The sequence below is a fragment of the Centroberyx gerrardi genome, chromosome 10, assembly GCF_048128805.1.
Source record: "Centroberyx gerrardi isolate f3 chromosome 10, fCenGer3.hap1.cur.20231027, whole genome shotgun sequence".
In the NCBI taxonomy this organism is placed as follows: Eukaryota; Metazoa; Chordata; class Actinopteri; order Beryciformes; family Berycidae; genus Centroberyx; species Centroberyx gerrardi.
Window position 1 is genome coordinate 15,299,579 of NC_136006.1, and position 27,155 is coordinate 15,326,733.

The window sequence follows — 27,155 nt, forward strand, 5'->3', positions numbered from 1 at the left end:
AAAAATAACCATAATCATCATCATGACGCTTTCAACTTTATTAGTAGTAGAAGCAGTAGTAACCTAAGTAGTGGAAGCCATAGTACTTATGATAGTCAAGTAGCTTGTTGTCTTGTTGACGTTTTTGGACGCAGTTCAGTTTGTCCCTTCCCCTTGCCGTCTGTTGCCACGGTGATTCTGACGCTAGAGTCGATCTTGCAGATTAGCTAGACAGCTAGCCAGTAGTAACTAACAAAAGGTTCCATAGCAAAGTGTAACGTTAGATCTAACCAGAGAGACTGTAAACCTGCAATCATGGCGTCTGTTTTGGATGCTCTTTGGGAAGACAGAGACGTTAGATTCGACATCACAGCACAGTGAGTTACATCATTGGATTTATTTGGCGGTTCCCCTATCTGTGCTATCTGCAGCCAGTTAGCTCACCAGCTAAGCTACGTCAGTAACAAGCTAACTGACGTTAACCAGAGATTCTCCTGCTGCCATAATCACAAGAAAGACCATTCTCGATGATCGTTTTTACTGTTATTTTCCCCTGTGGGGACAATACTATGGTTTACAATATATTACCTTGTACTGTAGAGATGGCTTACCACAATGCTACCTCAACTCGCTATGATATAATTAACGTTAGCTAATCCTCTCCTCTGCAAGCATCACGGAGTCTTAAAACAATCTATCCTTCATACAGGCAGATGAAACCTCGCCCAGGAGAGGTGTTGATAGACTGCCTTGACTCTATAGAGGACACGAAGGGAAACAACGGAGATCGAGGTAGATAAGTTGGAGGTTACCTAGAAAACACATCTGTGTCTGGGCATAACACAACTGTTGATCATGTCCACTTTATTTTGCAGGAAGACTCTTAGTAACCAACCTGAGGATCATCTGGCATTCTTTGGCCCTGCCAAGAGTCAATTTGTGTGAGTACAGTTGCATGCACAGAATTGTACTTTAAATTTGGTTATATGTTGGTTTGATCATGTTAGTCTCTAACAGCAGCCCATCCTTATAATTCTTTATGGATATGTCTGCCCTCTCTTGGAATTACATGGTATTGTAATATGGCCCCTGTCCAGTCAGTACTTTGACAAACTGGGTGAACTTCGTTCTTTTCAAGTGGACCAAAACCACCACAAGACAGCAAATTCACGTCTCCATGCATCATTTTGCCCTATCTATTAAAAGACTCAACTGTTTTCACTGTACAGACTCTCTTCAAAATCAGAAAATATAGAATGGTCTTTTTGAATTTGGTAAAATGCAACATTGGCTGAACATGATTTTGAACTCTGGCATAAAAACTACCATGTAAGTCATCAACAGTTGCAAACTATTATCTGGCTTCAAAATAGTGAAATTTGGAGATTCCAAAGTCCTTTTCATTTTTTCTATAAAGGAACAGCACTATTCAAAATGCAACCTGTTTGCATTTTTTACCATGAAATATGTACTGAATATGTTCAACCGACATGTTTGTTTCATAAGGATCTGACTTCACTTGGAGTGTTCATATGTGCAAAAAAATGCTAACAAAGCACTGTGTTAAGATGGTTGAAAGGAGCCAAGTGTGAAGCCACATGAATAATAGGCCTAACCTAAATGTAAATCAGTGATGTTATGTTTTTCAGCTGTGGGTTACAATTCCATCATTAACATCACAACAAGAACAGCTAACTCAGTAAGTAAACCCTGTGCTAGTTTTATTTATTATAATGTATTTGTTCAGTAATGTTTTACATATCTTCACACACATGTTGTTTTACTTCAGATTTTATGAACACCTCAAAAGCTCAGTCAATCAATTTGAAACACAGATGGGGGTGCTAAATAAAATAGAACTGATAAAGACTGATACATGTTAGTTACAAGTTTACTTGCACTTTCCCAGAAACTGCGAGGCCAGACCGAAGCGCTCTACATCTTGACAAAGTCCAACAACACGAGATTTGAGTTCATTTTCACAAATGTGGTTCCAGGAAGTCCACGGCTATTCACTTCTGTCATTTCTGTACACAGGTATAAAAATGCTGATGGAATGTTTAATTCTCTCATATCATGCCACATATCAAACTGCATTATCATGTTAAAAACTGAAGAAAAAAAAATGAACTGTATATTGTTTTGTTACAGGGCGTATGAGACCTCCAAAATGTACCGGGACCTGAAACTGCGAGGCGCTCTTATTCAAAATAAGCAGCTCAGACTCTTGCCTCGGGAGCAAGTGTATGATAAAATTAACGGAGTTTGGAATTTATCCAGTGACCAGGTACTGCGGTTCTTCCTACAATTGGTCTGTTGTAAAGATGTGTTTAATGTGTTTATTTGAGATAATTCATTTGCAATATCAGTGACTGAGTTCTGTTACCCGATTCTAAGTTTGCGTGTAAATGCAGTCCATGTTACTGTTTTCTTGGGTTTCTTTCTTGTAGGGTAATCTTGGAACCTTCTTTATCACCAATGTTCGGATTGTGTGGCACGCCAATATGAATGAGAGCTTCAACGTCAGCATTCCTTATCTCCAGATCGTAAGTATGGTGCATTAAAGAACATTACTTATCCAAACCTCAGACTTCCTAACTGTCGACTGAATGAGTATAATGAGGCAAAAATGCAGTGATCTGTACTGTTTTTTCGATTGGTTCCAATAAACAAGGTTCTGCTTTATCCAGGGATGGAAAGTTTACTGCTAATCTGTGGCTCTATTTTATTTATTTCCTCACACAATTACAGATGCACACACACACCTGAGCACCTATAAAGCACTAGCGCACTTGTTTGTTGTAAAATCGTATATTTTTTCCAGTTCAAAATACGTATCTAATTTTTCAATTTCTCTTCCTAAAAGCGTTCTATCAGAATAAGAGACTCGAAGTTTGGCTTGGCTTTGGTGATAGAGAGTTCGCAGCAGGTAACTTATTCTAATTCTGTTTGGGGTTGTTTATTTTCCTGCTCTTTGAGTCTTGGTAACTTGACCTAATTGAGCTTGTAATTTGACGCAAGCATACACCGTCTTCTTGGTTTTAGACCGGAGGCTATGTGCTTGGATTTAAGATCGACCCAATGGATAAGCTTCAAGATGCGGTGAAGGAGATCAACTCGCTGCATAAGGTGTACTCTGCCAACCCCATCTTTGGAGTGGACTATGAAATGGAGGAAAAAGTAGGCATACATGCTCAATATTAGAACGACTGAGCCTGAACAACTCCTCAGTATAACATTAAAACATCTAAGAAAGAGTAACTTGCTGAAGCTGGACACCAGGAAAAAACACACATTACAATTATTATACAATAGTTATTACACGTCCATTTTTGAATTACTGTGTCATTTCCACTACTGTTTTTTTGTTTACATTCCCATATATAACTTTGACTGAATACTTCGGTGTGTCTTGCCTTTCCCCCAGTTCGGTTGATGTTGTTGTCATAGCTCTGTTTTTCCTAACACTGCTTGCAGCCCCAGCCGCTGGAGGAGCTCACAGTGGAGCAACCCCCTGACGATGTGGAGATTGAACCTGATGAGCAGACTGATGCTTTCACTGTGAGTGTGTATGTGTGTGTGTGTGTGTGTGTGTGTGTGTGTGTGTGTGTGTGTGTGTGTGTGTGTGGCCTTTGCCCAGCCTTGCACTCATCCTTCCCCTAGGACTCTACAGTTTGATTTTCACACTCTCAGAATAGCTGGTGGCTAATGACCTCCAACATAATGAGGCACAAACATGAATTTATGTTGCCTAGTGCTCCTGTTTGTCAATGTTGGTGCTCATCAGACTGCAGTAGCCTGTCATTACAGTAAAAATGCCACATTTATTTTGCTCAGTTGTATGAATTGTGTGTGATTTTGTTTTTGCTCGTTTTCAGGCCTACTTTGCTGATGGCAATAAGGTAAAATCTCACAACCAACTTCATCCTCAGCTGTAATTGTATACCCCAAATTTACATATGCTCTATATATCTTTTGTTCTCTAAATCCTCTGCTCACTTTTAATTTGTTTGCTGTCATTCCAAAGCAACAAGACCGGGAGCCGGTGTTCTCAGAGGAGCTGGGCATTGCCATTGAAAAGCTGAAGGAGGGCTTCACACTTCAAGGACTGTGGGAAGTTATGGGCTGAAATACTACTAAACAATGTTTTACTTATGTATGTACTGTAAGTATGTACTTGACATGTACTTGACACTATGACATAAGCAATTATGTTGTATTTATTTATAGGTCAGAGTAAAAGTTGTACATAGATCCTATTTGTAATAAGAAAATTATTGTATAAAGTATCTTCGGTACTGTTGAGTAGAATATGTGAATTACAATGTATTTTTGATTGTTTAAGTAAACAGAATAAATGTATGTAGATATATTTTAGAGAGTGCATCATTTTTTAACCTTCCAAATTTGAATGTGGGGGGATCTCAGCTCATCACAGTGATCTCAGGCTAAATACAAAACTACAAAAGGAGCTGAAGAATTTTACAAGTAGCAAAAGAGAACAAACTGTCACCTGCTGTGGCAGCAGCTGCTCACTGACCCCGTCTACTAGTAAGGTCATTCCCCCATGGATAGACTCACACACATACACTGAATCACACAACTGATCCCATAACTCTGTGCTTAGGAAACTGGTCATTTCTATCAATGAATTGTGACTCACTCCACATTTAGATGTTCTTAAAATACACAAGCTTCTAGAAAATGCCAGCAGTAGCTCTGAATGTATGGGGTAGGATATACTGTATATAATGATCCTGCCATTATGATAAATGTTTCATTGTATTGTTTTTTCTGGCATTCCTTGAAAGCCTGTCTTTTCACCCTGTTAGATGGACAGACACAAGTAAATGAAATGAAACTCATGGGTTATTTCTGTGTGGTCATGTAACATTGTTGTTACTAATCACTAGGGTGACAAGGATCCACAGTTGTTTTTGCTTTATGACAGCTGTGATGCAGGCAGCTTTCCGATTTGGCCAACCTGAATTCTTCCTGGATGGGGTGGCTTGCTATATTTAGAGGGGCACGGTTATATTGAGGTGGCTTTAGACGTGGCTGCCTATAGTTCTCTGTCTTCACCCGTCAAGGACAGCGAGGTGCGTACTGCCTCTCTTCCATCCTTTTGCTTTCATTCAGCATGGATCCCAAAGGCTTGAGGGAAGATCTGCGCCTGTTTCAGAGCACCTTGCTCCAGGATGGCCTCAAAGAGCTTCTGAATGAGAACAAGTTCATTGACTGTATTCTCAAGGTGGGAGACAGAAGCTTCCCCTGCCATAAGCTCATTCTGGCAGCATGCAGTCCTTATTTCCGTGAGCTTTACTTCTCAGAAGATGGCAAGGACCTGGGCAGTAAGAAGGAGGTTGTTCTGGAGAATCTGGACCCCACTATTATGGAGATGATAGTGAATTACATGTATTCAGCAGAGATTGACATCAACGACGACAATGTGCAGGATATTTTTGCTGTCGCAAACCGCTTCCAGATCCCCTCGGTCTTCACTGTCTGTGTCAATTATCTCCAGAAGAAGCTGTCAAAGAAAAACTGCCTTGCCATCTTCAGACTGGGACTGATGCTCAACTGCCCCAGACTGGCAGTTGCTGCTCGAGACTACATCGCAGATCGGTTTGAAACCATGGTCAAGGACGAGGATTTCTTAGAGCTCGCCTCTCATGAACTCTTTGCTATTATCGGAGCAGACACCCTGAATGTAGAGAAAGAGGAGGTGGTGTTTGAGTCTCTCATGAAGTGGATCAGGAAGGATAAGGAGAACCGCACGAAAACCTTGAGTGAGGCCTTTGAGTGCATTCGTTTCCGTTTGCTCCCAGAGAAGTATTTCAAGGAAAAGGTGGAGAAGGACGACATTATCAAGTCTGATCCTGAGGTGGTCAAAAAAATCAAAGAAATCAAGGATGCCTTTGCAGGGAAACTCCCTGAGACGAAAAAGGGACAGGACGGTGAAGAAGAAGAAGAAGACAGCAAGTTGCCCGGCCACCTGAACGACAACCGCAGATACGGCATGTACGCCAAAAACATGCTGTTGATGATCAATGACAATGCTGCAGTGGCCTATGATGGACCTGAGAATGAGTGTTTTCTTGCTGCAATGGCTGAGCAAATCCCCCGTAACCATGTCAGTCTGGCATCAAAGAAGAATAATCTCTATGTCTTGGGAGGATTGTTTGTAGACGAAGAGGACAAAGAAACTCCATTACAGTGTTACTTCTATCAGGTAGAAAAAAATGCATGTTTGATTTACATTTTTAGATGTGCTGAACAAAAGAATAAGAAAACATTTCCCTTGACTTTGTTTACAAAGGAATCAGAGATCTAAAAGTGTATCTGTTTCAGCTGGACAGCCTCGCCAGTGACTGGACCGCTCTGCCACCCATGCCCTCCCCCAGATGTCTGTTCGCCATGGGGGAATTTGACAATCTCATCTTTGCTGTAGCAGGGAAAGATTTGCAGTCCAATGAGTCTCATGACACTGTTATGTGTTATGACACTGAGTGAGTACAGTACAGTATATCAACCATATGTTTATTCATTGTATTCTGACAGAAGTAATGATGTGTATCCATTTGTAAAACATATTCTCCTCATCTGCCCACTAGCAAAATGAAGTGGACTGAAACCAAAAAGTTGCCTCTGAAAATCCATGGCCACAGTGTTGTCTCTGAGAACGGGCTGGTGTATTGTATTGGAGGAAAAACAGATGACAAGTAAGATTGCTATGCAAGAACATTTTATTTGTTAAATATTTAATGTCTGATTGGAAGATGATTTTCATGTGAATTTTACCTTTTTTTTGTCAATCCTTTTGTCTTACTGATATAGTAAAGCAATCAGTAAGATGTTTGCATACAACCACAAGAAGTCAGAGTGGAAGGAGGTGGCCTCTATGAAGACTCCCAGGTCCATGTTTGGGGCGGTTATCCACAATGGGAAGATCATTGTGGCTGGAGGAGTCAATGAAGACGGACTCACAGCTGCATGTGAAGCCTATGACTTTGGAACCAACAAGTATGTGCTTTAATCATAATAATCAACTTTTTTATTTATTTTTTTGACTTTCATTGTTGGAAGCATATCTCATTCTGCAATAGATTTAATTATTTCCTGTATAACTTTTTACATGCTATTTTCATTTTTATATACAATTCGGCCATATTCAAAAGACTTTTTCAATAAAATGCCTGTAAAATAATCTATATTTTTTTTTAGCTTTTTGATACCTTTAGATGCCTAAAATCAATATTGATACCAAGATACTGTACAATGTGATCTTGATGCCATTGTACTGCCATCTCTCCAGTCATGTAGTAAATATTATATAAACGTAAGTGACTTAGGATCAAATCCACAAACACAAATTTGACATGACTGAGCCCAGATGTTTGTGGCCCACATATAAACCTGAAACAGATTTTCACCAGAAAATAACAGCTTAGAGAGATCACATTAATTAAAGTCAGTGTACCTTGTTCCAGGTGGTCGCCCTTCACAGACTTTCCCCAGGAGAGGAGCTCAGTCAACCTGGTCAGCTGTGGAGGGCTGCTGTACGCCATAGGAGGCTTCGCCGTCGTGGAGACGGAGAACAAAGAGTGTGCACCCAGTGAAATCATTGACATCTGGCAGTATGTGTTCACTCTTTACATTATATATATTAGTATAACAAATATATGATATTGATTTGTTTACTTTTTCTGCAGTAGAAGCACTCCTCTCATTTCAAGAGAATCTAGGATAGGCTCTGTCAACTGTGTTGTACAGTAACATGTTTCACCTCTCTTACCAGGTACGAAGACGATAAGAAACAGTGGACTGGGATGATAAAGGAGATGCGCTACGCAGCGGGAGCCTCTTGTGTGTCCATGCGCCTGAATGCAGCCAGAATGCCCAAACTGTAACTACAGTTCAGGGACAAACAATGAACTTTCAGTTTCCAGTTGTGAGCAACAATATTGTATTTATGTTTTTATTTTGACTAGTGGCTCACAATTATCATTTAGCATTTTAAAGTACCACAGATAATGTCCCCATTGCCTGTTCTGTAGTGGGTGTTTGTGTTTTTTTAATAAAACTTATTTCAGTTTTAATTGGCTTAATGTCTTTCTGTAGCATTATAGCTAAATGTCAGTTGTTGTGGATCACTGCATTTCTATGGGATTTTAGATTGGGCAATTATCTTGGAGCAACACTAACACAGAGCAGAAAATATGGATGACTACATTTCTCAGTACCCAGGACATGAGATAGTGTTCCTAAAACCCTGTGTGCCTTCTTATGACCAAGACTCAATTTCAATAGAAGGTTGCTCTTGTTATATGAGAAACCTAATTAGTCACAACACCTTGGCTGAAATGACCTAAAGGTTTAAATATAGTGGTGAAAGGGCAAAGGTTTTATCCAGGTTGTCACACTACACTCCCGGACATTAGTCATATGCCATACATGTAAACACACTGTGCCAAAGCATGGAAGGACAGAGGCTGCGATTTGGTCTTGGCAGAATATCTCACAAGAAAACATATCAACTGTCCCGTATTGTTCATGGTCAAAAACCTTAGGCTCATGCGAATTGGTACCCAGTATTCAGTTGCACTTGGAGGGAACAAACTAGTATCAAATGATGTTTTTATAACTCTGAATCTTTGGCTCCAGCAAAGGCTCGCCTTATTCACTTGTTTGAAAGTGGCAAAAAAAAATTCTCATTGGCAATCTTCATATTCTCTCACTCTTACTCAATGGTTACAGTACTATTTGAATGTAATGTTTATGGAAATGTCAGTAAATAGATTATATGGTGCAAAACAGTGGTGCCAAACCTTTAAGAATATACTAGGTTGTAGGTTGTACTTTTTCATACCACAATGTAAGCAATCTTATCTTTGTTCACTATAACTGACTCACTCTTTCGCTGTGTAATATTTTGTAATATATAACTGCATTATGTTTTTGGGTGGGAAGGGTGTTATATATTGTTATCCAACATTCTTAAACATTCTGTATTGTAAACCTCTAAATGTTGTATAATATAAAAAACTGATCACCAAAAATAATGATAAAATGTTTTTTGAGAGCAAAATACCTGGTAATGATAGCTAACCATCTACAATTGCATACCATAAAACTTTAGGTATGAAAAAAATAAGTTATTTAAAAAAAATACAAATTTATCTACTCCAAAAATAAAGTATTTATTTTTTTTCTAAGATGTAAAAAACAGATTATCAGGTTGTACATTTTATTTAAAAAAAAAATAAAAAAACTTAAACATTTGCCAAATCTTAATACAAAAGCATGATACAATTTCAAAGAACATGAATGAGGTAGAGTCATGTCAACTTCATGGCTCTAAGGAAAAAAATAAGGAGCACTTGATAAATATGAATATGCTGTATCTAATAACACTAAACCCTATTCAGTCACTCTGCCTAGAAATTCTGAAAATTAGGTTCAGAGCTCAGTATTGAATGTAACATTACTTTCATAACTGATTCAATAAATAGTTTTCTCAAGAGGAAAGCTCTGTAAAGATTTTCTTCTTTAGATATTCCTTCCAAGCATCCTGTGTCGACAGCTCCATAGAGTTCCATTCAAAATGAGGGATCTGGAGAAAATTATGCTAATTAGTGACAAAACATTTCAGACATTTGATAGCACATGTACAATACCACATGCAGTGTCACCTTGAATAATGTTCCCTCACCTGAACAACATGATATCCCAGAATTTCAAGGTGTCTCTTTCTCATCATGGCTTCGCCTTTCATATGACGAGAATTTTTGCAGAAGGTCTTTGCATCCAAAAAGTCCACAGCGACACTAAAACAAAGTAATAAGTAGAAACAGAATGTCAGAAATGCTTCAAGTTCCCGACCTTTCCTACAGAGCCTCTGTTTTGAATATCTCCTTACCGTTGTGCTCCAGGCGGCAACTCATTCCTGACTTTTTCCAGTGAGCTGTTCCCCCACTGAACCTTTCCTCTGTCAGAGATCTGCAGTGTGCTTGGCTCGCTGTAGGCAACAGGCCGATGGTGTTTGTCCAGTACGCACTCAAAGTCTGGGAAGACAAAGCAAAATGCCTCATGATAAAAACGACACACTGCAAGTACAATGGGCGACCTGTCGTGTGAATGTCTTTAAATAGAATAGTCTTTTAATAGAGGGACTGGGAAGAAGGTGGGATTGAATGCCATTGTTAGAGATTGAGATGGAAATAAACCTTCATTACTCACCTACAGTGTAAAAATACGGGGTGAGGACTGCTACTCGGGCACAGTTAATGCCACCAAGGACCTCACCCAGCATTCTGTGGATTTGCTGTTGCACAGGACTGACAAAGCCATTCCCTGGAAAACAGTTTGACAGGCAATTCACAGTATGTTGGATGCTATGAATTAAGATGAAGTCTGACTGCAAAAAAAACGTAAATCATACCCCAGCGCTGAGGATTTTGAGCGTATCTCTGATTTACCTTTCCTTTGCAACTGCTGGCAGTAGCGCTCATGGAACCACGGGACCTGGAACTCGGGACACTCGAGACACACGGCGCGGTTCAGCTCCATAAGACGCAGTCGGGTGCGCATGTTGAGGGCGTCCGGCAGGGCTGCAAGGAACCATGACAACAGGTTACATTCATGCTGAAGAAAAAGTCTGTGGTTCTTACAGCTCCAACCGAATATCTTTAAAACTAATGATGCATAAGGGCTGCAACTAACGATTATTTTCTTTATCGATTAATCTATTATTTTTTCAATTAATCATTTAGTCTATAAACTGTTAAAAATAATAACATATGCCTATTACAAGGTTAAGGTTAAAGTTACCAGAGCCCAAAGTGATTCTTAAAATGGCTTACTTAGTCGGACCAGTAGCCAAAAAAACCCCAAAGTATTAATTTAATAATGATATGAAACGGAGAAAAGAAAGCAAATCTTAGCATTTGTCTGATCGATTAATCGACTAATCGTGATGCATAATAAGCATTATTATTTTCTAACATAATTCCAAGTAACTGTGGGACATACTTTCTAGCTGGGCATCCAGCTTGCCGAGAAAGTCTATATTGAAGATTTCTCGGACGAGTTCCTCAGGAAAACAGTCGGCCACCGCCAAGGCGTAGCCAAGGAGAACTAGCAGATGTGGGTCAAAGGATCCTACAGATACATAGAGAGAAAGGTGTTAAGTGTAATCTTCTGAAGGAAGGTGGAAAACTGTAAGCTGGACATTCACTTACTGATATGAGGGATAAAGCGTTGAATGCAAACATCGTACAACTCTTCTGCTCTTGGAGGATCATAATTCAGTATAGCGAAGGGCAGCAGGGTGGCATATGTCGCTGAGTAGTGAATCTTAAAGACGAGAGGGGAAAAAAGTTAATGTAGGCTGTGCAATTTTGTTGTCGTTTCAGACTAAACGTGTCATGTTGTCTCTTAAAGCACCTTGTCAATGCCTTTAATGGTCACACTGGCTATGCGGTCCATCAGAGGAGTGCAGAGGTGACTTGTCCTGGTTAAGAAGAGGGCCAGCTCGGGCACATTAGTCCAGCTTATCTGCTCCACCATCCTCTGCAGCGTGACCATGGTCTGCTCGAGCAGCATTTCCTCAAACCACTCCCCGGAGATGTACTTGAGCTCCTCCAGCACCAGGTCCAGCCGGTTGGCCGTGTGCAGCCGCTCGTGCCCGCAGCGGTTCAGAGTCTGCAGCAGACGTACGTACTTGCTGGGAGTGCTGTGCCGATAGGAGGGATCGTTGCGCACCCATTTGGCGATGGCCAAAGCGAAGGTGTTGAGGTCGCTGAGGTTGCACTGGGTCAGCACCGCATCAACCCGTGAGATCACGCCCTCGTCGAGTCGCGGGCAAGGCAGCATGGACAGAACACGGGTCAGCGTGGTCACTTCATAGGGGAAGACGCTGTCTTGTAAAAAGCTGTGAGAGGAAATGTGATCAGTCTAGCTTTAGAATGAATAGAAAACTTGAATTTCCTCATCGAGGCAATTTGTTTTGCAGCTTAATAATAGTTGCAGCAGATAACACTGATTTCAACATTCAGTGGAATCATCTATTAAAATAAAATGCATACTCTGCAGTAATAATACAGTTTCAGAGCTTTGTTGTCAACAACCCTCAGGTGACATGCACATATCAAGATAAAGTATATACAACAGCATCTAAACGTCTGAATAAAGTGCATACTATGATGTACACACCCATGATGAAGCACCATATTTATGCTTTAACCAACCCAAGGTGAAGCAGAAATAACTCGCTTAACCTCCTCCTCCCTGCTGCCCCCGCCACTGGGTCCATCATTACAAACGCAGGTTGCACGGCCAAGCTTTGTTCAAACCCACAGAACTTTATTTAAAATTCTAGTCAAGATAACAAGTTTTCCAAAGACACCAAATATGTCATGCTGAATTACATGGAAATGTGTATATAATGATGCATGAACATCTAGATTTTTTCCATTTGATGTAATGGTGCAGCCATAAAAACATGGCGTCTTGTATTTTAATATTTCATTCAATATAAGCAGCTAGAGCTTCAAGAAAGTGTTGGAACAGCAGATACAGAATATGGATGTGACATTGTTGAAATTTAAGGGTAAAGTCAGGTAAAGTCAGGGTACAAGGGGTTAACTCAAATAAATACTCACTTGACCAAAATGTTCCTTAGTTTAGTGAAGAGTTCGGGGTTCTGGTAGTGCAGCAGAAAAAGGGCTTGGGTAATTCTGGCCGCCTCGATTGGCTTGTAGACATGAAGGTTCTTCTGGATTATTGATGCAATTCTGTAAAAACAATTTAGACACGATCAGATGTTATACACCATAAAAGCTATCCAGGCGCTATATGACAGCGACAGAGACAGGGACTCACTTGTTAATCAGGCTAAGGTTCCTACACTGAATCTCTTCCAGCGCTTCAGCAACAGCCAGGACCTGGTATGAAGTGAACTCATCTGCCAGTAAGAGTGCGGTCTTCTCCAACCTAAGACAAATGAAAACCATATAATTGCCATGTGAGACTGGAGGGTTGGTGCAAGGGGTTTAGGTTTCCATTCATGATTCACTCCCCTGACATTAGTGCATATAAAATAATACAATGTTATGCAACAAACCCTTCTCTGATCTCCGGACTGGCCATGGGACCCAGAGCGACAAACAGCTTGGTGAAGGAGAAAGGATCAGTGCTTGAATCGATCAGCTCTATGAGCCTCTGCTTGACAGCCAGCCTGAAGTCACAGTTGTTGAACTGCAGCGACTGGTAAAGCCCCATGACGATGCTGATATTCTCTGCGTCCAGCCTGGGAACGTTGTGCAGGAGGATCTGGTTGCACTTCTCCAGCAGAGACCGGTGGCTGTACTTGATGTTGCGCAGGAACTGCACCACTCTGCGGGGGTTGTTGTAGTTGGAGGGATCCATGGTGTCCAGCAGATGGTCCGCTCTGCTGATGAGCGCGTCCCGCAGACGAGGAGACACCAAGGCTGACACGCTAATCATCAATGTAGATAGGATCCTAGGAAATCATAGCAAGGTATTAGATTTATGAAACACTTCATCTTTTGAAGGGATTTGATCACGCTAGTCTTATTACCTACCTGGCATCATCAATAGAGGACAACTTCTGATCCAGAATATTGGCGATGTGGCCCATCAGAGGACTGTGTTGAAGGTGTTGATCACTTAGACAGATGGCAAACTTGGAGAGGGATGACATTTGAAATCTGCAAAACCAACGAAATTTGTATAGCATCTCATTAATTAAAAAAAAAAAACACGACACAAAAAACACGACACAAAAGAAAACATAGTATTTTCATACCTGTCTATTCTGAGCCACGCTTCTGAAACCAACTGCTGAATAAGAGAGTCGTGACAATCCACATTAAGCCTAAAAGAGGGACAATAATAGGTTACTATTTCACAATCTCAATATATGATATTTAAATTAACAAAGTATCTACTTCTTACTGTACCTGAGAACACTGTAAAGCATGTCTACCAGCATGAAATCATCCATAAGGGCAATTTTGTTCTCTGCCAAAACTCGGAGGGTCAAGAACTGCGGGTGGCCCTTGATGAGCTCAACAGTCCTGAGCATTTGCGGTTTCTCTTTCTGAAACTGCCACAGCATCCCCACTGCACAGCCCACATGGTTCACAGTGAGCTTTGCCTTGTTCTTGCCCACCACCTCAAACACCTGGTCTTCAGCAGAACAGACCCGCAGCTGCTCCAGGAGCTGATCTCGGTTCACTGTCCCGCCATGCAGGCACCTGCGGAGGCAGGAGTTCACCATCCGGAGCCGAAACATGACCACAGACCCTGGCCCACTTCAAGTACACACTGAGGTCCTCATTATTACACGGTGACCACTGTCCACTGACTGCCAACAGGGGATCACATCCACAAGATTAGTATGTGGAGGCAGTAGATGTTAGATGTTCCTCAGGGATACCAGTGACATCTGTAGAAAAAAAAAACCACATCAAGAGACACATTGTAACCTTTTAACATGTATCACCATTTATGAAAACATACTTACAGGATATAACGTTACTGTATACAAGAAAATACAAACACTTGCCCAGTTAACTCAGCTCAGTGTGGCATGCTGACCTCAGGGACAGAAGGGTTCATCCTGCAAAAAAACTGAAGTGAACTTCCCCATCAGAGCATGTTTATGACTTGACTTTGCCTTTGGTCTTATCTCTACAGTCAAGTGTGCCACCCCACTAGCTAACGCGGTATTCACGTGGATGGGGAGACACTGACAAAGAATTACAACTGACAACCCCCGACAGCCCTTGCTAACTTCTGGGTGAGATTTCTGCCTATATATAAGGAATATGGTTTATATCTCTCAGAGACAGAATATGCGTGTCAAACTTGTTCGTACAAATTCATAGTTAGCATGTGTGCTAAAATACTCCACTTCCTTAGCCAGGGGCATGACGCTAATGTCAAAGACCGTGTGCGCTCTTTTTACAGCACAGATTATCTATCGCGCGTACGAGCCGGGTGGAGCTACTGATGTACACCTCAAGGAAACAAGGCAAGCCCCGGTACACCAAGGACCACAAACCGAGTGTACTTCAAGTCATACCGTACGAGTACCGTAATATTCCGAAAATCGTACCAGCTGCCGCAATCTAGAGAAAAGATGCGCAACTATATTTTAAAAACCTACATTTTGATTAAACTGATCGTTAAGAAATGATTACATCCCCGCGGATGCCGTAGCGAAAGTTATATTGGAGTAGACGGCGCTAAATGCAGTGTATAATCGAGAGATATTGTTATATAAGGTACTTTGGTGTTAAACACGGTCTTTGCCTCTACTGTAGTTCGTTCGTTTCTTTTCTCATTTACACATCCCGGTGTCACGTGGCCAGGCATACCACGATGGTGGTATCACAATCACTTTGAGATAAGCACATACACCGGTGCCGGGGCCAAAGCAGCTTGGTATATAAAGTTATTTAATAATACTTGATATAACATTTCGCCTCGCTCGGTTTGCATCTACCACGTACAGTATTTGCAATTTCGGTAAACGAGTAAGAAGCACCGCGCACCACCGGGAGGTCTACATGTACAAAAACAAACGCCAACCACTAATCCGTCTACACGTGTGGGAAGTCGTCTTCTGTGCGTTGAGTGGCGCACGGTTCCCGAAATGCATTGACGTCCCCGTCGCGCCATCTTTAGAAAACACTGAGTTGGGCACTGAATGAAACTTGATTTTCGTTGTTTATGAGAGCGGTTTGCTGCAAGGAATAATATCATTGGTCGTCAAGGTGGGGTAGTTCAACATGTTCCGTAGCTGAGCGATAAGTGTGTATGTAGCTACAAGTCGAAGTAGTGTTCACATGTTGAAGAATCCGTGTTAATGTTGTCGGGCTAACTTGCTAACGTTAACATCAGGCCGATATTCAAGAGCGGTCTGTACGGATCTTCCGATCTACGGGCCGGTCCGGTTTAGTGGTGATCTTCTAATTGGAGGCATTGTGATTGCAAAATGCGATAACTCCGCACACCGGGTCAACCAGGAAGACTTAACTTAAATGCTTCGCTAGTTAGCTAATATGTTAGCTTGCGAGTCAACAGCAAACTAGCTAACTATTAGCAGTGAATCGAAAGCTAACGTCGCAGCGGCAATCTAGTCAGTAAGTTATATGATTACAGTGACCAACAGTAGATTACAATGCCCGCATGAACTTTTCACGGAAAATGTTTGTCCAAGAGGAATGATAAAGTTGTTCATTCAGTAGTTCAGACCTATCTCCAGGATTTCCGGCTAATTTTACTGAGTTGTAGCTGTTGTCGAATGAGTGATTCCTGAATGTGATGGGTCAGCCGCCATCTAACTTGGTGTTATCTGTGTTTTTCACAGCCAGGTACCTGCTCAGCGGAGGTCATCATGGGGATCAAGGCTCAGCGCCCTCGGTGCTTCCTTGACATTGGAATCAGTAACGTGCTTGGTAAGAAGGAATCACTCAGCTAGCTGGCTACCTGTCTATACACACTATCTCAGTATAGTAAACTTGAATTTTTCTGACAATGCATTTTGTTCACAGTTGGCCGAGTTGTGGTGGAACTGTTTTCAGATGTCTGCCCCAAAACGTGCGAAAACTTCAGATGCCTCTGCACAGGTGACTTGTTGTGTGCTCTGGGAGTAAATCTCTCTGGCAGAAAGCCAGCAAACATTTTTTGCCATAACAGCTGCTTATTATTGAATGCTGCCGTTGTGTCTTCCAGGAGAGAAAGGCATCGGTAAAGGAACGCAGAAACCTCTGCATTACAAAGGATGCCTGTTCCATAGAGTTGTGAAGGACTTTATGATTCAAGGAGGAGACTTCAGTGAAGGTATGTCTACAACCCTGTATTTTTATCCTTAGGACCTGTGTAGTTCATATGAACACACAAGGCCCATCCAGGTACCTTTCATTGTCTACAGATGGTGTCTACATCCAAGTATGAAAGAATCAGCATGCATAATACTTAAAATTTTAATTTGGTTCACCAACAATCCACAAACATGTTTGGGATAGGATAGTGCAAGTAAGGGCAAAAGTCTCTGTCCTGTAGCTTCTTTCCTGATGTTTTATTCCATTCTTTTCCATAACAGGGAATGGAAGAGGAGGTGAATCCATCTATGGAGGCTTTTTTGAAGGTAGAAAGGCCACTCAAAGCTGTCCGTTGTTATTCAAATCTAGTTTGGGTTCAGTATGGCAATACAGTCTTATCTTTCCCTCCCAGATGAAAGCTTTTCTGTCAAGCATAACAAGGAGTACCTGCTGTCCATGGCAAACAGGGGCAAAGATACAAATGGATCACAGTTTTTCATGTAAGCAGCACTGTTGTCTTCTATCAATTTGGCATATCATCACTCATAGTTGGTCCTCTCATTCTTAAGCCTTACTTACAAATTCTTCTTTTTCTTGAATTGTCTACTGCAACACCGTCTTTAGAACAACAAAACCCTCGCCACATCTTGATGGGTAAGTGCTATCGTGCTACATCTAAAGTTTTGATTCAGTCATTGTGATTCCATACTTGACGGCATATTGTGCTGCTGTGTAGCTCAAAACCACGTTGTTGTTTTTTTTTCAGTGTCCATGTGGTGTTTGGTCATGTGATCTCTGGCCAAGAAGTTGTTCAAACCATGGAGAGCCAGAGAACAGACGCCAATAGCAAACCATATGCTGAGGTGAAAGTTTTGAACTGTGGAGAGCTCATCCCTAAAACAAAAGGTTTGTTCGTTTGAAGCACTTTCAATATTTCTATATCGAGTTTCAAGCTTCCACTTCTGCTTTCTCTGCTTCTATTGTCTTGGCCGGTACAGTTTTGTAGAACTTGTAAAGCAATGCTTGTAACAAACCCTTCAAATGTTTACAGCAAAGAAAGATGAAAAAAAGAAGGAGAGGGTCCCCTCCAGTGCCAGCAGCAGCTCCAGTGACTCTGACAGCTCCTCCGAATCCTCCTCCGAGTCTGAGGAGTCCGATAAAGAAGCTAAGAAGCGGAAAAAGAAGGAGAAAAAGCAAAAGAAGAAACAGAAGAAGAAAGAGAAAAAAAGGTACATGAAGAAAATGTTTTCACATGTTCTCTGTCTGCAGTTTTAGCAGCAGCCAGTGTTTTTATTCTGAGCCACATTGTCTTCCCAGGTCAGAGGCTGGCAGCGCTGATGAGAAAGAAGAAGAAGAAGAGCCTCTTTTATCTACTGTGCGTCCCGAAGAAATTCCAGCCATCCCTGAGAACCGATTCCTCATGAGGAGAAGTCCGCAGCCGATCCAGAAGCAGGCGGAGGAGGCTGGAAAGGACCAGCGGAAAAAAGAGGAAAGGCCAAGGGAGAGGTTGGTTTCATTGACAAACATCCTGGATATACTTTCTTTTCTTGCTTATACTTTGTTTGCTACTATTCATTTTGTTTGTAATTTTGTTTGTCACTATTAATTAATTTACATGCCTTTTTTTTCTGATTGCTGGCAGAACGTTTAATTCTCAGTCGACATATAACAGAAGACTTGTGATGACACGATCTGGCAGGAAGATAAAAGGCAGGGGTCCAAGGGTAGGTGCACTGAAACAATGACAAGACGAACGTATCCAAAATTTTATTGACTTTGTCACACTTCATGTTCTGTGTAATGAGATTGGAAGCCATCATGTAGCATTGATAGAGCAGTGACGCATACTGTAGATTGCTCAATTACATTTAACTAGTTTTGAACATTTTAATCAGAGCTATGCAAGATTTGTGTCATCACCAAAGCAATTACACCCAGTTTGTGCAAATGAAAGATGTCACTGTTTTGTCTTTTCTCTCACAGCGATATCGGACTCCATCGCGCTCTCGTTCAAGGTCCAGGGATCGTTTCCGGCGCAGTGAAACTCCTCCGCATTGGCGACAGGAGATGCAGCGTCAGAGGATGAGGGCGGTCACTGGAGAGCGCTGGATCAAGGGTGACAAGTAAGATGCTCTCACTGTCTTTGACTTATTTAAGAGTGCGTTAACACATCGTTTTCAGCCAGTCTCCGCCTAGTACACAATTTGAAAGATGCAAAAAAAGTGGGGTGGGGAGCGAGAGCGAATTGGGGCATGTGTCTGTGATCAGATCACCCATCTCTACTTGGGCGTGGTAACTATTTTCTGATCACAAACCCTTTGACAGTGCCAAAGGCAAAATACCTGCCTTCACATCACTGATTGAGGCCAGAAGTGCAACACAGTTTAAAGTTTATCCCATAGAGAGCAGTGCAACAGTGATTTACTTTTAAGTGGATGCAGGACTTAACTGATTCGCTGTTTAAAATAATAATCTGTGACGTTTTCATATTAATAAATGTCCGTTTTGCTACTGTATCACGGTTTGATGCCATACAGTAGTGTTTCAGCCTATACATTTTCTGTTCTGAACACCTGGCACCTCAAACTTCATCAACACAAAATTGAAGGAAAAATAAACTTAATCTTAATTAACTTAACTTAATCACTCAGAGGAAGGTGTGCTAAAAAGGAAAGCAACCATCTTGATGATTGAAAGATGAGAAGTAATCCAAGATGAGATTGGACGGACTTGAAGGTTTTGCTATCATTTTAGTGGCAAAAACAATAGTGGAAAAGGAAACATTAAAAGCAACTCTGTTGAAATAACTCTTGAAGTGATTAAAAAGATAATACTGACTGTGCCAGTTAGAGCTCCTTGTGGAGGGCCGGTCTTCTGTAGTCTTACAACTACAATATACAACATGGCGAATGCAGGCAATCTGCAATAAAAACCACAATCCCGATATTTACCAAGTTTTAGTTTTTTCTGTGCTGGGCAGCCACACCTCAGCTCACCACTGGCTGTGCCCAATAGGGATGCACCAATCAGGTTTTCTGGGGCCGATTCCAATTGATGATTTTTGTTTTTAACAGTGTGATCAGCTGTTCATTTATCCCATCGCCCATTGAAATTATGTATTTTACTGACAGACTCTCTACTAACAACGGCACAGCATGTTAAAGTGCACAGCAACCATAAATGGTAAAATACCAATATAGCACTATGAGATCTTTCTTATGGCTGCATGACATAGCCGGCTTATCCGTGTGTAAATAAATCATAATGTTTTATCCACACATGGTAATTATGTTCGTGTGTGCTTGATGACTGAGGTGCTGACTCACCTGTTGCCACTAGTAGAGCATGAAAAGCAGCAGAGGCCCTGCCTTCTGTCCAGTATATTAAACTGGTTTTAATCATTGATCATGGGCTGTGAAATTCAAAACATATCAGAAATTTACTGCAAGATGGACAACATGCCTGCTGCCACAAACTGGCTGTAACTTTTTACAGCATAACTTTCGACCACTTTCTTGATCTGGCAATTGAAACCTTTTTTTTTATTTTTTTTTTATGGGGCAGTTGAAATCACTGATGGCCTATTTGGAATATTTATCAGCCAATTATGATTGGTGGCTGATTGATTGGTGCACCTCTAGTGCTCACAGCAAAAGTTATAACATCCCAAACGTAATTCTGGTAAATTCAGAATCCACCTGCCACTCTGGCCAGTTAATGAAAAGGTCCTTCTCTTAGACTGAATGCAAATAGTGAAGGGAAATGCAAAATACATTGCTGTGCTTTTGCATGATCTATTTCAAAATAGATCAGTATCATTAGTTTTAAAGTTTTAATATTAGTTCTTAGATGTGTAGCAATCATATTAAGAAACGCTGTATAAGCAAAATTTATTTCCCAATATTAAAAGCTTTCAGATAACTTCATAATCCTGCCTAGTGCCAGTTGCCCTGTTCTATAGCTGACATTCCCTCTGTTTTACAGAGGTGATATGACGGAGAACAAGGACGAGGCTGCTAAAGCTCCAAGAGGAGGAGAGAGACGGATGTCCGAAACCAAGCATGAACATACAGCTGAGGGTAAAAAAGACAAGAAAAGTCGGTCCCACAGATCCAAAAGCAAAGAAAAGGACACTTCAAAGAAGGATGAGAAGCACAGCAAACACAAGGCAAAGAAAAGAGACAAATCTCAAAGCCGCAGTAAAAGCAAAGAAAAGGGTGCAAGATCAAAAAGCAGAGAGAAGGATCACAAGCCCAAAAACGATGACAGAAGAGGCCGCTCCAGAAGCAAAGACAGAAATGTCACTAAAGAGAAAGTAAAAGAGTCAGAGTCTGATCAGAGTAAAGAAAGAAATAAGCGTCCTGAGTCCGATAAAAAGCATAGAGAGGATACGAAAGGAAGGAACGGCGAGAGAAACAGGACAAAGTCACGAAGCAAGGAGAGAACTACTGTGAAAGACGGGCACAGATCGAATAGCAGGAGCAGGGATAGGGGTAGACCTGCATCATCAAAAGACAAAGAGGAAAGGCGGGAAAAAGACAGGGAGCGGGTCAGGGAGCGCAGCAGGAGTCCGGACAGACGGCACCACAGTGAAAGGGAGGATAAGGGGCGAGAGACATCCAGGAATATGGATCGAACAAGGAGTCCAGACAGAAATAAGACTAGAGACTCGCACGGAGGCAGGCGCTCCAGGAGTAAGAGTAACAACAGAGACCGTAGCAGGCGCTCCAGGAGTAAGAGTAACAACAGAGACCGTAGCAGGCGCTCCAGGAGTAAGAGTAACAACCGAGACCGTAGCAGGCGCTCCAGGAGTAGGAGTAACAACAGAGACCGTAGCAGGCGCTCCAGAAGTAGGAGTAACAACAGAGACCGTAGCAGGCGCTCCAGAAGTAGGAGTAACAACAGAGACCGTAGCAGGCGCTCCAGGAGTAGGAGTAACAACAGAGACCATAGCAGGCGCTCTAGAAGTAAGAGTAACAACAGAGACCATAACAGGCGCTCCAGGAGTAACAACAAAGACCGTAGCAGGCGCTCCAGGAGTAAGAGTAACAACCGAGACCATAGCAAAGACCGACCATCTCATAGAAGGGAGAAAGACGGGGAATCTGCCCACCGAAAGCGCTCCAAGAGCAGACGCAGCAGCAGCTCTGACAGCGAAGAAGAAAGAAGGAAGAGCCGAAAAAGCCCCGATTCCAAGAAAAGAAGAGAAAACAGTCGACGGAGGGATTCTCCCTCCAAATCCAAAGACGGCAGGAGAAGCCCGAGACCGGATCGCAGCGCAAAGGGCAAAGACAGAAACCACAAGAGGGATAGATCAAGCTCCAGCTCCAGCTCTGATAGTGATTGAGCCTCTGATGAAGTGTTAACCGTACTTGATCTGAGGAAGTCAGTTGGAATCTGAGGTTTTTGTTTTGAATGCTTTGGCTTTACAATAGTTCCAATTCTAGACAGTTTGTAAAAATAATTTTGAAAGATTTCACTGCAACACAGAACCTTTTTAAATTCCCCCAGTACTTTTTTACTGTAATTTTTTTTTTTTTTTTTCTTTTATGTTATTTAAAGCAATCTGTTTTGGGGATAAGGATGTAGTGACTGACTATGTTTGGCAGATGTCTGACTTTTACTAGACAAGTTATTTTAGTGCAACAATTGATGTGGAAGAGAGTCACGGTCTTGTTATATCTTGCATGCTTATCCCTGTTTCATTGTTGGATAAAATGTAGAACCATGACCTATTACTGTCATCCTTTGTTTTTGTTTTTTTTTGTAAACAACTGATTTTGAGATACCTATGGCTTGCTTTTCAAATGAAAAAACATCAATGTAATGCTATAGGTACAACATAAAATGAATTTGTATAATTCTCTTTTGTGCAAGTTGTTTTTAACATCAAATACCCACAAGAACATAGTGGAAAATGAATAAAAACTCACCAAAGTTGGCTTTAAAGTAAACAGTTGCTGTAACATCCTGTAAATACAGTGCCAATCCGTCTCATTTTTACCCTTTGGTGGCCCAGAGACATTATTGGTACTTAAAGCTAGTGATAACAGCGATAACTTTAATAGAGGAAATTTACGCTAAGCTATTTATGCTTTACGATAAGTTTCATTATCCACTGCTCACATAATGTTCCTCCAGTGCGTCTCAATGGACTTTTGTCCTCACAGCAGATTCTATGGAAGAGTGCTCGGGTGTGGTGGTGATCATTTGCACAGAGCAGTGTTTCCCAAAAAAACAAGTTCCCAGCCAAAAATCTCACCCTTTCTGTTAAAAATACATATTCAAAATTAAAATCAGTAAATTTGTTAAATAGAACTGGCCCAACTTTTAAATGTACCTCCTGTCTCTTGAGGCAAAGTTGGATGAGGGTGACATGCTTTTATTATAAATGCAATTAATTTCTGGACACAGCTATGCATACAGTCTGATTAAATCTATATTATGCCGTATAGAGTTGAAAAAGACAAATGGACAAATCCAGTATGATAATGAGTTTATTTTTTTTCTTGATTTTCACATTACACTGGTGTGTTATCAACGGACTTTGCCGTACAGTGACCTGTTACCATGTGAATCCAAGTCGCTTCTTGGCGTCATGAATATCTACGGCCTCATTAAGCTCTTTAATGTTCTGGGTTGTACCAGAGACATATTTGGGCATCTGAGCACCGGTAATATCTTGAACAAGGTAGCTAGGCCTCACTGCACCGTAGATGGGACCGAGCCCTCCTCCGATTCCGTCCCTGGCCGCTTTGCGAAGCGGAAGGACGTTTCGCTCAGCCTCTGCTGCTGCGTGGATTATGTGCTTCGTATACTGCTGGAATTGTTTCTCCTCTTCTGCAATAAGTTCTTCGTTCTTTGCTTCCAAGTCATGTTGCTCTCTTCTCAGCTGCTGATGCCTGGCACATTTCTCAGCCTACATATGAAAGATGGAAGATAAGTGGCAAACAAGCTTGCTTTTCTTTCAGAGAACAAGGCCTGTAATTTACTTCCAAAACAATTGTATATTTTCAGTAAAGGCATAGTGGATATAGTCACATAGCAAGGTTTAACATTACCATTTGATTGGCATAGAGATCTTGTAAAATTCTTCCATCCACTTTCATTTGTTGGGCCTTCAGCTGTTGTTTCTCAAGAAATATTCTGTCAGCCTCTTTCTTGGCCTGAAGCGTGTCCTGGGCGTTCTGATGTGCCACCATGTCCCTCTGCTCCTTCTCCTGTCTCTGATGAAACACAGCTGGTGTTACAGGTGTATTAACATAGTGATAGCTGCTGCTATCAATACACTACCAGTCAAAAGTTTGGACACACCACATTTTTCTTTATTTTTACTATTTTCTATATTATATTCTAGCCACCCTTTGCCTTGATGGAAAGGCAAAGGCTTTGGAAAGAAATTCATACATAGGCATCAACTTCACTATTCTGTCTAAAAAACACATTTCAAACATTTAAGCATTTAGATCAAAATGGCTTTCAGATACTGAAAAACATAGTACATTCAATCAGGTGTGTCCAAACTTTTGACTGGTAGTGTACATCTCCAAAAAGTCAACTTTTAAGGAGTTAAAAGAAACTTGATTTTCACCATAACTGAAAACAATAAGGATTTGAATGGTTCTCATGGGCCATGTACATAAAGTACCATGGCCCAAGTATGGTACCATACTTTGCATTTAAGTATAAAATGGAATAACAAGGGTTTCATGCGACAGTAGCGTTATGTTTTGCAGTGTTCATCGGATGCAGCATGTGAGCTTGTGTTACCATGGCTTCTCTGTGTGCAGTGATGGACTTCAACATGGCAGCCTTCTTCTCCTCCTCGTCCTGCTGCTGCTGTGCCAGCTGTGCGTCTCGCTCTGCGACCGCCTTGGCGACTCTCTCCTCCTCGTTGACGGTCTGCTCCTGCAGCGTGGCTGTTAGCTTGTCCATGATCCTGTCCCTGTGGACCTGGGCCTCTCTAAAGAATGAAGAATGATGTAAATAATCAATATGACCTTGATCTCCTGTGATCCATAGTGGTTTTCGAGATGATCAATGTGCAAAAATGTCTGACGAGCCCGATCTCATTAGGTGTCATGACGCTTACTGTTTCATTTGGACTTACCTAAACAGCTCAGTCTCTTTGTCTTTCCTCAACCTCATCATGTTTTGTTTTGCAGAGAGAAAAAGTTGCCTTCGCTCCTCCTCCACCTCCTGCTTCTGTGTCTCTATTGCTCTTATGACGTCTCTTTTGGAGAGATGCTCCTGTAATTACATAGTATACATTAGTGCACCTTTGTGTCAAAATATGATGGAAACATAAATAATGCCCACCCTTGCCCCAAAGACCCTACCAAGTGAGCTTGCATGATGTTCCTCTTCTGCTCTACTTTTTTTTCCGTCTCCATTCTTTGCTCCCACAGATAAAGTTGTCGAAGGTGCTGGATTTCCTCTCCCTCTTTCTTGTCCTCTAGTTTCTCTCGCTCTTTTGCCAGGTCATTTTCCTTTATTCTGAAGAAAGGGAATCATATATTCTCATCAGCAACCAAGCATTTTTATTCAGCCTTATTCTCAGGTGAAAATTTGAACCAGTGAGCAAAATGGCAGTGATATTTTCCATAACTGATTCCACTGCAGCTTCTTTACAGTTGTGTTCGTGTGAGTTTTAAGTGAGGCTTACTGCTTTGTCAGATCCTCTGCGACAGCCTGCCTCTCAAGCTTTTTCTCAAGTGCTTTCTGCTGCTCCTGTCTCAAAGCTTCATCCTCTCTGGACTTTGTCATATTTATGAACTCTTTGTCCATATCTTTAGAGGTACTCTGTATTCTTTGCTTCAGTTCAATTTGTGCCTCTCTCTCCTTCAAAACCTCCGTCAGCAAGAGTACACGCTGCGGAAGAGGGAAAGTGCAAAATCACATAATTATCCCAAAACATCAGGTTGCAGTGAACACATAACATGTACAAGTGAAACAATAATACTGTAACAATAGTGTCAACTCCCAAGTTATACAAACATGAAATCCTTTGACACGGTCAGTTTGATAATATTGCTGAGCCCTGGCTTTTGTGATGGCCTCCTTCCTCTTCTGTTCCTGATATTTGGCCTCTTCTATATCAGTTAATTTCCTTTGTTCTTCTTCAATCTGCTCCCGAATCTTCTTTGCCTCTAGCTTCTTTTGCCTTTGCCCCTTTGACAAATATGGTACGCATACAAAGTGTTAGACTTTTGCTTTACAGCAGTATATCGTGCAACCTTACAAGTACATTTGCATTTAAAAAAGTAAATAAAATCGTAGAAAAAAAGCCCTGCAGAGTCAACTTACAGCTATGGTATTGGACCAGGATTTCACCACCTCTTTGGATCGCAGATGCATGGCTTCTCTTTGTTGTGCTGCCTCTCTGATACTGTCCTTGTATGTATTAACCTGGTGTAATCTATCTTGAATTTTCAGCCATTCAGCCTTGGGCAACACAGTGACTTGTCGAAGGTCTGGTGGCTGGATCATCCTGTTGGCTTCATCAGCTGAAGACACTAGAGAGAGAAACAGCAGAAAGTAAACATATAAAGTAGACATCAAACTGTACATCAGACACTACATCAAGACCTCTGATATTGGCAACTATGTTTTGGGGAATTAAGAATATTATGACCCATATTTTGTGGAATGTGATGGAAAAAATGCCCAAATAAAACTTAAAAACACTTGATTAACATAATATAAAGAGCTGTGTTGTTGCTTATGAGAGAGACATATGAGATGCATACATTAATGTTTGCTTTTGAGACATTCTGACATTGCTCTGAACTGTGTGATTGACTTTTGCACTTTCCTCGGTTTCTTGGTTACAGGATTTCAAGAAACAAAATGTCTGACAGCTAACTGGAGCTATGTTAACCCCATTGATTTTGTTACCTTTGCTCTCACCCTTCTTACTGGATCCTCTCCGTCGTCCATACTGCACCACCGATGCTGCCATTTGTGGTAGCGTTAGATTTTTTTACCCCTAGTCGTCTGAAATCAAATGAACCGTAGCACTCTGAAATATCTGAATGTATCACGGCAGCTGTGGGTAAACTCTGCGTCTTATTATGTAGGCTAAGTAAGATCAAAAAACTCGATAAATAAACTTAGCCCGTAGCCTACACAGACTACAAACTACGGAATCAACATCTGTTATTGCGTATCCGAGCAACGCCTGAACCAATCAGAACACTTCCCGCTGCTCAACGATAGATGGCGCCATTTCCTCAATCGTAATGCAAAGTGGAGCAGGGTGTCCCAAAATATTTTTTTTACCAAGGACCCCAAATAATTAAGATGCATGACACCACCGCCCCC

At 41.4% G+C, this 27,155-nt stretch overlaps 5 protein-coding genes across 7 annotated transcripts; 3 read left to right on the forward strand and 2 right to left on the reverse strand.

Annotated features, from left to right (window-relative positions):
• The first annotated feature begins 210 nt into the window (after positions 1-210).
• On the forward strand, positions 211-4,231 carry bbs5 (Bardet-Biedl syndrome 5). 2 transcript variants are annotated; one of them, XM_071925240.2, is made up of 12 exons: positions 211-356; positions 689-771; positions 855-920; positions 1,629-1,678; positions 1,889-2,016; positions 2,131-2,266; positions 2,430-2,525; positions 2,846-2,908; positions 3,025-3,159; positions 3,457-3,540; positions 3,858-3,881; positions 4,007-4,231. In XM_071925240.2, exons 1-12 carry the CDS (start codon positions 295-297, stop codon positions 4,106-4,108), a joined length of 1,029 nt encoding a protein of 342 aa, XP_071781341.1. In that variant the 5' UTR covers positions 211-294; the 3' UTR covers positions 4,109-4,231. The 2 variants fall into 2 exon arrangements, with proteins under 2 accessions (XP_071781341.1, XP_071781342.1); XM_071925241.2 differs by having other exon boundaries at positions 233-356; positions 693-771.
• Positions 4,232-5,075: 844 nt separating this feature from the next.
• klhl41a (kelch-like family member 41a) lies at positions 5,076-8,034 on the forward strand. The gene is made up of 6 exons (XM_071925285.2): positions 5,076-6,211; positions 6,331-6,488; positions 6,594-6,701; positions 6,817-7,002; positions 7,470-7,616; positions 7,778-8,034. The coding sequence occupies exons 1-6, from the start codon at positions 5,120-5,122 to the stop codon at positions 7,887-7,889; spliced, it is 1,803 nt and encodes a 600-aa protein (XP_071781386.1). The 5' UTR covers positions 5,076-5,119; the 3' UTR covers positions 7,890-8,034.
• A 1,187-nt stretch (positions 8,035-9,221) lies between these two features.
• fastkd1 (FAST kinase domains 1) lies at positions 9,222-14,444 on the reverse strand. The gene is made up of 14 exons (XM_071925311.2): positions 13,962-14,444; positions 13,808-13,876; positions 13,584-13,709; positions 13,103-13,501; positions 12,862-12,972; positions 12,642-12,773; positions 11,425-11,911; positions 11,220-11,334; positions 11,011-11,139; positions 10,458-10,589; positions 10,219-10,332; positions 9,899-10,043; positions 9,692-9,806; positions 9,222-9,592 (listed from the first exon to the last, which is right to left on the reverse strand). Exons 1-14 carry the CDS (start codon positions 14,294-14,296, stop codon positions 9,497-9,499), a joined length of 2,505 nt encoding a protein of 834 aa, XP_071781412.2. The 5' UTR covers positions 14,297-14,444; the 3' UTR covers positions 9,222-9,496.
• Positions 14,445-15,670: 1,226 nt separating this feature from the next.
• On the forward strand, positions 15,671-22,695 carry ppig (peptidylprolyl isomerase G (cyclophilin G)). Of its 2 annotated transcripts, none has more exons than XM_071925260.2 (13): positions 15,671-15,782; positions 16,395-16,466; positions 16,563-16,637; positions 16,744-16,851; positions 17,114-17,158; positions 17,245-17,332; positions 17,457-17,486; positions 17,599-17,738; positions 17,884-18,061; positions 18,150-18,338; positions 18,475-18,556; positions 18,816-18,955; positions 20,817-22,695. In XM_071925260.2, exons 2-13 carry the CDS (start codon positions 16,406-16,408, stop codon positions 22,177-22,179), a joined length of 2,499 nt encoding a protein of 832 aa, XP_071781361.2. In that variant the 5' UTR covers positions 15,671-15,782; positions 16,395-16,405; the 3' UTR covers positions 22,180-22,695. The 2 variants fall into 2 exon arrangements, with proteins under 2 accessions (XP_071781361.2, XP_078142206.1); XM_078286080.1 differs by having other exon boundaries at positions 15,712-15,782; positions 16,379-16,466.
• A 667-nt stretch (positions 22,696-23,362) lies between these two features.
• Positions 23,363-26,858, reverse strand: cfap210 (cilia and flagella associated protein 210). The gene is made up of 9 exons (XM_071925332.2): positions 26,742-26,858; positions 26,139-26,347; positions 25,830-26,003; positions 25,498-25,703; positions 25,172-25,328; positions 24,943-25,082; positions 24,603-24,795; positions 23,894-24,058; positions 23,363-23,751 (listed from the first exon to the last, which is right to left on the reverse strand). Exons 1-9 carry the CDS (start codon positions 26,791-26,793, stop codon positions 23,398-23,400), a joined length of 1,650 nt encoding a protein of 549 aa, XP_071781433.2. The 5' UTR covers positions 26,794-26,858; the 3' UTR covers positions 23,363-23,397.
• Between the last annotated feature and the right edge of the window lie 297 nt (positions 26,859-27,155).

Coding starts and splice junctions, on each gene's coding strand:
- bbs5 (XM_071925240.2), top strand. CDS start 295: ATGGCGTCTGTTTTGGATGCTCTTTGGGAAGACAGAGACGTTAGATTC. Junction 921..1,628: donor CCTGCCAAGAGTCAATTTGT/GTGAGTACAGTT, acceptor TATGTTTTTCAG/CTGTGGGTTACAATTCCATC. Junction 2,909..3,024: donor TGATAGAGAGTTCGCAGCAG/GTAACTTATTCT, acceptor TCTTGGTTTTAG/ACCGGAGGCTATGTGCTTGG.
- klhl41a (XM_071925285.2), top strand. CDS start 5,120: ATGGATCCCAAAGGCTTGAGGGAAGATCTGCGCCTGTTTCAGAGCACC. Junction 6,489..6,593: donor GTTATGTGTTATGACACTGA/GTGAGTACAGTA, acceptor TCTGCCCACTAG/CAAAATGAAGTGGACTGAAA. Junction 7,617..7,777: donor GAAATCATTGACATCTGGCA/GTATGTGTTCAC, acceptor CTCTCTTACCAG/GTACGAAGACGATAAGAAAC.
- fastkd1 (XM_071925311.2), bottom strand. CDS start 14,296: ATGTTTCGGCTCCGGATGGTGAACTCCTGCCTCCGCAGGTGCCTGCAT. Junction 11,140..11,219: donor ACGCTTTATCCCTCATATCA/GTAAGTGAATGT, acceptor ATGTATCTGTAG/GATCCTTTGACCCACATCTG. Junction 10,044..10,218: donor CCCGTATTTTTACACTGTAG/GTGAGTAATGAA, acceptor TTGTCTTCCCAG/ACTTTGAGTGCGTACTGGAC.
- ppig (XM_071925260.2), top strand. CDS start 16,406: ATGGGGATCAAGGCTCAGCGCCCTCGGTGCTTCCTTGACATTGGAATC. Junction 16,852..17,113: donor AGGAGGAGACTTCAGTGAAG/GTATGTCTACAA, acceptor TTTCCATAACAG/GGAATGGAAGAGGAGGTGAA. Junction 17,487..17,598: donor CCCTCGCCACATCTTGATGG/GTAAGTGCTATC, acceptor TTTTTTTTTCAG/TGTCCATGTGGTGTTTGGTC.
- cfap210 (XM_071925332.2), bottom strand. CDS start 26,793: ATGGCAGCATCGGTGGTGCAGTATGGACGACGGAGAGGATCCAGTAAG. Junction 26,348..26,741: donor GAGAGGATCCAGTAAGAAGG/GTGAGAGCAAAG, acceptor TTCTCTCTCTAG/TGTCTTCAGCTGATGAAGCC. Junction 24,796..24,942: donor AAAGAGACTGAGCTGTTTAG/GTAAGTCCAAAT, acceptor TTCATTCTTTAG/AGAGGCCCAGGTCCACAGGG.